The sequence below is a fragment of the Carcharhinus amblyrhynchos genome, chromosome 8 (genome assembly GCF_965287045.1).
Source record: "Carcharhinus amblyrhynchos chromosome 8, sCarAmb.v2.hapA, whole genome shotgun sequence".
In the NCBI taxonomy this organism is placed as follows: domain Eukaryota; kingdom Metazoa; phylum Chordata; class Chondrichthyes; order Carcharhiniformes; family Carcharhinidae; genus Carcharhinus; species Carcharhinus amblyrhynchos.
Window position 1 is genome coordinate 97,730,672 of NC_137331.1, and position 9,833 is coordinate 97,740,504.

General features: G+C 39.6%; 1 protein-coding gene across 1 annotated transcript in view; it reads left to right on the forward strand.

Moving 5' to 3' along the window:
- Positions 1 to 7,104, forward strand: part of zc3h3 (zinc finger CCCH-type containing 3) — a 276,956-nt gene extending 269,852 nt beyond the window's left edge. Inside the window, exon 11 of the mRNA XM_080194548.1 lies at positions 5,296 to 7,104. Coding sequence (XP_080050674.1) covers positions 5,296 to 5,327 — 32 coding nt within the window. The 3' untranslated portion in view covers positions 5,328 to 7,104. The remainder of the gene's footprint in view (positions 1 to 5,295) is intronic.
- Positions 7,105 to 9,833: the final 2,729 nt, after the last annotated feature.

The window sequence follows — 9,833 nt, forward strand, 5'->3', positions numbered from 1 at the left end:
AGGGTGCAGAGATGTTTCAGTATGATTTGGACAGGCTGATTATACTGCATCTGTCATGCATATGCTCATACAGTGTGGATAAATGTGAGGTTATCCACTTTGGTAGCATTAATAGGAAGATAAATTCTGACTTGAATGGATTTAAATTGAGAGAGAGATGAATACTCAACAAGATTTTGGAGTCGTTGTGCATCAGTCTCTGAAAGTAAGTGCGCAGGTACAGCAGGCAGTAAAGAAGACAAATGGTATGATAGCCTTCATAGAGAGAGGATTTGAGTATAGGGAAAGGGATGTTTTGCTGCAATTTATAGGGCGTTGGTGAAGCCACACCTGGATTATTTTGTGTAGTTTTTCCTTATCTGAGGAAGGATATTCTTGCTATAGAGGGAGTACAGCAACCTGCCATCCCAGGCTGATTCCTGGGATGGTAGGTCTGTCATATGAGGAGAGACTATGTCGATTAGGATTATGTTCATTGGAGTTTAGAAGACTGAGAAGGAATCTCACAGAAACTTATAAAATTCTAACAGGATTAGACAGGGTAGATTCAGAAAGAATGTTCTCAATGGTGAGGGGAGTCCAGAACCAGGGTCATAGTTTGAGGATAAGTGGTAAACCTTTTAGTAATGAGGTGAGAAGAAATTTCTTCATCTAGAGGGTGATGAATGCATGGAGTTCATTGTCACAGAATGTAGTTGAGATTGAAATGTTGTCTTATTTCAAGAAGAAATTAGATGTAACTCTTGGGGCTAAAGGGTTCAAGGGATATGGAAGAAAGAGGAGGATTGAGATATTGAATTTGATGATCAGCCATGATCAAGGTGAATGTCGTAGCAAACTCGAAGAGAGAAATGTTCTACTCCTGCTTCTAGTTTCTATGATTCTAGGCAGTCTTCAGCCTGAATCTTTCCTCCATGTATACAGAAACTCTCTGAATCTGGAGACAGGACTTGGGGAAACTGCTCCGAACAACCAGATCATTTCAGGTTGCAGGTGCTAACTGGAGTGGAGCCTGCCACCTTGGAAGCAGTGTAGAGATCAACTGTTTAAATGGTGCGCATCAGTGCTCTGGGACTTTGTCACAGTAACAGTAGTACAACAAAAACAATGCTCTAGCCATCACCCCTCACCCCCCTCATCCTCCTCTCTCTCACACTCTCACACACACACACACACACACACACACACACACACACACACACACACACACACACACACACACACACACACACACACACACCCCCGCCCTTGTCCCATACGTTTTAACCTATGATGTCTCGCTCAGCTCAATGGCATTTTATAACCCCTATGCCAACTCATGGCAATACAGGCTTATGTCAGTCATCAACCAAGCATCGATTGAAATTTCAAGCAGCATTTTTTTTCAACTGCAGGTTGACTTTTTTTCTAACATTCAAAGGGCAGATGATTTAACGAACTTGACAGTTCCATAAATCTTATCCACTTTTTATACACAAGACATGTTCACTGTTCACAATGCCAAAATGATACCTGACATCTCCCAAGAAAGGTACCTGACCTCTTCTGAAAGAGCATCTTCCTTCTCCAAAAGACTCCTGCAGGAATTTGTAAAGCCCACAAGTAGTGTTCCAGAAACCCATTGCTTCTCTTTGAAGGCAGCTGCACATTTATATGTCCTACTGCCTCCATGATTCACAAATGTGTGAAATACGTTCTGCCACCCTGCCATCATCTCCTCCATCCCAAGCTGAAATGGTGGGTGCTGGGTTTGGGGTCGGAAGTTCATGAATTGGGGCTCCGGCACCATTTGGCCAAGGCACAGAGCTCTTCCAACTTGCAAATATTCTGGCCCTAGTGTCCTAAACCTTAACAGGAGTTGCTGTAGTTTCCTTCTAGTGGGAAACTGTGAGCTCAAATGGGCTGCCTTTATTGAAGCATGCCATCCTATTGCCACCCCCAACTCTTATTAACTTGATCTGGACTTGCAGTGACACAATCTTAGACTCATCACTGAAGGAGACTGCTTGGCAAGCAACTTGACCTGTCCTCAGAAGTTTATCTTTCACAGATGCAACTCTGTCCATGACAGAATTGCAAGGAGCAACTACTACAAGTCCTTTTGGAGATGAAGTCATTGAGGACACCCTCTACCATGTGTGGCACTAGCAATCTGCCAAATGGGATAGATTCAGAACAGATCCAGTTGACTAAAACTGGGCATCCAAGGCACTGTGAGCAATCAGCAATAGCAGCAGAATTGTATTCAACCGCAATCTGTGACCTCATGGCTCAGCATGTCCCTCACACTAACTTTACTAGCAAACCAGGGACCAGTTCTGTTGGATGAGTTTAGGGGAAGATCCCAGGAGCACCTTCAGGCATACCCAAAGTGAAATGCCTACCTCGTGGAACTGCAATACACGATACATGCATGCTAAACAGCAGCATCAGCATGTTATAGACAGGGTGAAGCAGTCCCATAACTATTAAATCGCTCTACAATCCCCCCACATCTAATCATAGGTGTTGATGGACAATTAACCTAAAGAAGAGGCTCTGAAAATATCCTATCCTCAATGATGGGAAACCCAGCATGTTGAAAAAAGGACAAAGCTGAAACACTTGCAACCATCTTCAGCCAGAAGTGCCAAGTGGATCATAATTGCCAGTCTTCATTCAATTTGATTCACTACACGTGATATCAAGAAATGGCTGATGGCACTTGATACAGCATAAGCTGTATCCCGGCAGCACGACTGAAGAATTGTACTCGGGAACTAGCATGCCCTTAGACAAGATACTCCAATGCAGCAGGACAAATCCAATCCAATCAGTTACCACCCCATAAGTTTGCTCTCAATCATCAGCAAAGTGAAAGGGAAAGTGTGCGTGGCATATATAACACAGAAACACGGCTTTCAGCTCAAACAGTCCAAGACAGAATTTATAGTAAACTCAAACCTCCTCTTTCCTTGTTCAAGTATATCACTGTAATCCTCTATACCCTTCTCCCCAATATGCTTGACTTCTAAGATTGCTTTAAATATATCTATGCTATTCACTTCAGCCACTCCTTTCATATTGTCACCATTCTTTGGGTAAAGAGTTTTCTTCTCTAATCCCAATTGGATTTCTTGGTGACTATATGATGGCTTCTGATTGTGCTTTTCCCTATAACAGAAAAGTAATATCCACTCTATTGAAACCTTTCATAATTTTATAGTCCTCCTGTTAGGTCACACTCTCAGTCTTTTTTTTCAAGAGAAAAGACCTAGCCTGTCAATTATTTTCTCATGTATATACCTGCACTTTTCTGGTATCATCATTGTAATTTTTCTCTGCACTCTCTCTGGTTTTTTTTGTAATAAAGTGACTAGAACGTTCCCACTTTACAGTTCTATCCCTGTAGAAATAAAGCCTAGTGCTTTGCTTAATTTTTGGCCTTGCTAACCTATAGTGCAATCTTTAGTGATTGTACTATCGGTACTGTGAGGTGCCTTTGTTCCTCCATGCTTGCATCTCCCAAATAACAATCTAAAAGTGGCCAAGAGAAAAGTGACTTCCCTTTCCTACATCAAAATGTATCATCTCACATTTATCAGCATTGAACTTCACTTGCCTGTTCTGCATGATGTAATTTGTTGCAATCCTCCTTCATTGATCCCCTCAATTTGGTGTCCTTCACAAATTTAGATGGTGGTTTTTATCCCAAAGTCCAAATTCTTGACACAAATTGTAAAATCCATGGGAACAGGTGGGAACTCGCCACAAGTTAGTATCGAACCTAACATAAAGGAAAATGGTTGTAATTGTCAGAGGCCAGTAATCTCTGATAGGGGATATGACTGCAGGAGTTCCTCAGAGTACTGTCTTGGGCCTAACTATTTTCAGTTGCTTCATAAATGATCTTCTCTCCATCATAAAGTCGAAGTTGAGGATGTTTCTTCATGATTTCACAATGTTCAGTGGCATTTGCAATCCTCAGGTTTTGAAAAAAGACCAGGCCCTCATTAAGCAGGGTCTGGACAACATGTAATCTTGGACTGATGAATGAAGGTTGTCACACAAATGCAAGACAATAACCACCTCCAACAAGAGAGAACCTAACCATTTAGTCTTGACATTAAAAGCTATTACCATCACTGAGTTCCCCACCATCAATATTCTGTGAATTACCGTTGACTTGAAATGTATCTGAACAAGCCATGTAAATACTGTGGTTACAAGAGCAATTGAAAGGTTGGGAATTCAATGGCAAGTAACTTGCCTTCTGACTCCCCAAAGCCATCAACAAGTTGGGAATTTGATGTACTCACCGCTTTGCTTTGGTGAGTGCAACACCAACTACACAATAGAAGCTTGTCATCAACCAGGACAAAACAGCCACTTGATTGACACCATATTCACCATCTCGAGCATTCACTGTCTCCATTATTATAGATGTAGCGTGACCTTTCTATGAGATGAACTGTAGCAGTTGCCCGAACCTCCTTCGACAGCACACACTCGTACACCTTCAATAGTGAGCCCATCAGCAGCAAACGTGGGCGAGCAACACACTGTGATTGGAGGAGCAGTCCTTTGCAGAAAACTTCAAACTCACTGACCCTTCTTAGCGGCATTTCAACCATCGCCCTGCAAGTCACACAGCAGGGCTGTGGGTCAGACAAACCTGACCTAGAAGCACAAAGAGGGCAGATGGATGGTACCCCCACCACTTGAATGTTTCCCTCAGATCACTCACCATCCTGCCTTGGAACTATATCATCAAAATTCTGAAAGTCCCTCCCTAACTGTATTGTGAGTGTACCTACACCACATGGACTGCAGTAGCTCAAGAAGACAGTTCACCACTGCCTTTGTCAGGAAATTGGGAATGGGCCTTAAATGCTGGTCTTCCCAGCAACATTCACATTGAAAGAACAAATGAGAAAAAAAATTGTAGTTTAACTTTGAGGTTTGGTTGACATTGGGTGCAAAGGTCAGTTTCTATTGGAATCCAGCTGAACTAATTTTCGTATCACAACCATATATATATTAGAAATCAGTAGAAGGGAACATATACTGAGAAATGGAATATTTCAACAAGGTGATTATTGAGTTAGAGGTTATATATTAAAATAAGAATTGGATCAATATATGGAAAGAGAAAGTATAAAATAATATTGGAAATGGGCAAGGGAGTGCAAATGGATTAGCTGAAACTAGTTGAAGAGCTCATACTAACACAGATGTAATGAGCCAGATAGTTTCATTGTTTGCTATAACTCCTATAATTCTGTTGCTATTAATCACCTTTCTTTTCTCTTGCAGGAAAACCAATTCAGATCAAGCCCAGATTATGATTGACCTTTGCAGGCAAAAACTGTATCAACATCAACCAAGAAGCTGGGAAACAGAAAGGGGACTTGCTTGAAACAGTTTATTTATCTTGAGTGACTAGCAGATGATACAATTCCTACTATTGTTTTGCACAAGTATTTTCTGTGTGTTTTTTTGCTCTTGTGTGCAAGGACTCCGATTGTGGGCCTGCAAGAAAACCTTCAGGAACATCACAATTTACAAATGTAGCTGTGTTTACTTACCATCTCTACCTGCCATTCAAGGGGAATGAAAGTCATTGTATTTGAGTAACGATTCTGGTATGGTTTGGCTGTTCAGTTTCCAAGCCTGTAGAGTATATTTCGGGTTTATTTATCCGTCCCACAACAATGGAGCAACATTTATAAATTGTGATCTTTATAATGTTGTAGATTCTCCATTTAAAAAAAATTTCAGCTGCCTCCAGTTTAATTAAATATTGTGGAATTTTAATTCTTTGTTATTTTGTCTATGGTGTACATACTGGGAACTTTGCCTTGCCTCAGTGTGCTTGATTGGTGGGTATGGTGGGAACTTTACTCCACATGTAACCCATAACACACCTGACTTGGAAAATCTTGATGTTTACATTGAATAGAAAAGTGAAAAACTGTTCCATTCCCAGTAGTAGAATCCTGATACCTAAATGGACACTAATTTTGCCACACACAAAAATTAAACTGAATCCAACTACCATTGATCTAGTTTGAAACTGAACTAACTACTGTCAAGCTGTTTCGATACATTATTTCATCTTGTGGAGTTTTTAATTATGGTAATGGTGATAGTTGATGAAGAGTGCATTTTCTTTGATATGTAGCGATGTCCACAAAGGTTATTAACCATTTTCAATCTTTGTAACCAGGATCTGTCAACAGTCTATATTTTAAGACTGAGTTGGACTGGATTGTGCACTGCTTTCATATCCAGTATATTAGAATGGACAATATTTCAAAATATTGATGGTCGATGCCATGGAGTAAGATTCTAGTTCAAATCCCTGTCTGTTCAGCAACAGTGTGCACAGTGAGTTCTGAGACATGGCAGAGCAAAGGAGAATGGAACATTCGCAGGATTGTCTCAGCTAGGCTATCCCTGGTACCTTTGATTGCTGTTCATACCAAGTGTTTGCCAAGTCACTGCCAACATTGCTACCTGGCAACTTAGCTGCCATGTATGAGGCCAGGTTGACAAAGAAGAAAACAGAAAAATAGGAAACAAGGGAAACTTAGCAAGTGTAATACCTCAAGGAGCAAAAATAGATTTGTTTTGAATGCATCACTCATGTTAGCTTTGTATGTGTGTGTTCAGATAGAAATAGGTCATTTTATCTATTAAGAGGAATGATTTACATTTGATATATTTTGCTTTGCACTCTGCAAGAACTGCATGCTGAAGATGTTAATATTTAAGAAATTTCAGGACTTCCATGCAGAGTTCCTGATTGTGCCTTTACTGTCAGAAGCACCTTCTATATCATGGAGCCAATAAGTAAGCTGATTTTAGTGGATAACAGTATCAGTTCATTCAAGTGATTTTATGTTTCAAGTATGTTACAAATGAGAGCAATTTTCAATGGTGGAAGAAAGGGCAATTGGGGAGTTTTTAAAAATTACATGCATAAAAAATGCATAGGAAATTAATGGAATCTGCACTTCTTAGCACCCATTCTAAGCAAGTGCTCTGGATGTACAGTTCTGCAGGCTCAGGCAGTTTAGCCAAGTTATGGGGCCTGGGTTGATTTTAAGTTGCAAGCTTAGGTAGGCTGTGATGTCCAGGCCTCCATATAAGCTTGGTTGTATCCTTATTATTGTTTAAGGAAAAAGAACAGTTAGTTGGTGTGGAGAATCAAAAATAATGTAGTGACATTTCCATTGACATCTCATAGAAACATGCATACAGGTTGTTTTGACAATTCGTAATGTGAATACTCTTTGTTTTACATTGACTGCGTATTGTTTCCTAGAGAATTCATTTCTGTTTAATACTTGTTAAATGTTATTTTTTCTTCTTGTTTATAAATGAATTTTGCTGACAATTGAGCCTTTTTTTTTCCAAAGATCAAACCTGCTTTCAAAGCCAACTGTTTGGTGGAGTTTCTGTAATTCTGCAGAGATGCATTCCTGAGCCAGACCGGGAATCCCAGTGTATGCAGCTGGTTCACTCACTTGTATGGAATTCTAATGGATCAAACATTGGGTGCAAAAGTCAGTTTCTGTTGGCATCCAGCTGAACCAATATCACAACCATATAAATCAGGAATCAGTAGATGGGGAACATGTACTGAGGATTATTAAAAATGGAATATTTAAACAAGGTGATTATTGAGTTAGAGGTTATATATTTTAAAATAAGAATTGGATCAATACATGGAAAGAGAAAGTATAAAATAACACTGGAAATGGGCATTGTCTGTGTGGTGTTCACACTCTCCCCATGTCTGCATGGGTTTGCTCTGGGTGCTCCGGTTTCTTCCCACAGTCCAAGGATGTGCAGATTAAGTGAATTGGCCATGCTGAGTTCTCCCTCAGTGTACCTTAATGAAACTTGAAGTATAAACAAATGGAAGTTATAATGGGAGCACAAGTATTTATCCAGCTGTCCCAAAGCACTTTACAATGAGTGGATTATTTTTGAAGTGTACTTCACCATCATTGTACAATCAAATACAACAACTTATATTCACATAGTAAATTAGATTAATGATGAGTTTATCAATTGATTGGACTGGTTAAAGGATAAATGTTGCCTTAATCAGGATCATTTCAAAATAGCCTAGTGCCACTTGTTCAATTGCTTTAGCACTACAGCAATGTTCTCCCATCCCATAACTTATTCAAACCAATATATTAATGATTCAAACCAATATATTAATGAAATAGAAGTGGTATTAAATCAAGGTCTCATTTACACTATGAATTCTCAACTCAAAATCCTTTGGTCCCCAGCAATCAGGGCAGGGCTTAAATATACATGAGTCGGTTGCTGTCCAACGTCCCCAGCTGGGACTAAGACCACAAAGGAAGAGGGAGCCAGTCAGAGCAATCAACCCTCAGGGCTAGTGGGTTGCTACATTGTATTAGAATCTAAAGGAATGAAAACATGTTGGGAGTACCCAGTTGATCTGGCAGCATCTCTGGAGGAATAGAGTTAATATTTCAAATTGATTGATTTTCTTCAAAACTCAGGTAAAATATAAATAGTATCTGGTTCATGAAGCATTGTAACCAGTACTGCGGAAAATGGGATCTGTACCAGTAGCCTAAAACCTGTCACGGAAAATTTTAGGAGCCATTACTGAAGATGTTATAGCAGGGCACTTATTAAAACATTCAAGGCAATCAGGCAGTGTCCACATGGTTTTGTGAAAGGGAAATCATGTTTAACAACTTACTGCCATTCTTTGCGGTATCACATGCTGTGAACAAAGGGAAACCAGTGACTGTATTGTACTTAGATTTCCAGAAGGCATTTGATAAAGTGCCACACCAAAGATTATTCATAAAACAAAAGTTTGTGATGTAGGGAGTAACATATTGGCATGGATTGAAAATGAGCTAACAGGAAACAGTTGGCATAAATGGGTCTTTTTCTGGTTGGCAGGATGTGATGACTGTTGTGCCACAGGGATCAGTGCTGGGGCCTCAACCTTTTATATAAATGCCTTGGATGAAGGGACTGAAGGTGTGGTTGCTAAATAAATGCCACAAAGATAGGTAGGAAAGTAAATAGTGAGGAGGATATAAGGAGGCAGCATAGGACCATAGGTTAAGTGAGTGGGGCAAAAATCTGACAAATAGATTATAAGGTGAGCAAATGTGAAATTGTCCATTTTTGCAAGAATAATAAAAAGAAACTCATTATCGAAAATGTTGAGAGTTTGCAGAACTCTGAGGTGCTGAGAGATTGGGTACCCAAGTGCATGAATCATAAAAGGTTTATATATAGGTACAGCAAGTAATTAGGTAAATAAAAGAATATTATCGTTTGTTGTGAGGAAACTTGATTACAAAAGTAGGGAGGTGTGGGAAGCTAACTTTTGTTTTATTTTATCTTATTTTTATAACATTTTCTACAGTGTATTTGTACTAACATTTTCTCACGGGATAAATCCTGCTGAAGTCTCAGGTTTTACTTATGCTGGGACATGTTACAATATTACAACATGCTGAGACCAGCATGTACATGTACAGTGCGTGATCAGAGGTCAGAACCAATTAGTGTTGGTCACATCTGCAAATGTGTTTAATTAACCAATGAACGTGAATGGGTCTTCTCTGAAATAATGTATAATAATGACTGTAAGAGAGAGAAAATAGAAGAAGACTGGTAACATCATGTAAGACAGAGAAGAAACTCCTAATAAACTCATACGCTTGTCCCAGACCACGAGGTGTCTGCGAATTCTTGAACATAACAGAAGTATGCTTCAGTTGTAATGGCATTGGTGAGACCACGTTTGGAGTATTGTGTACATTATTGGTATCCTT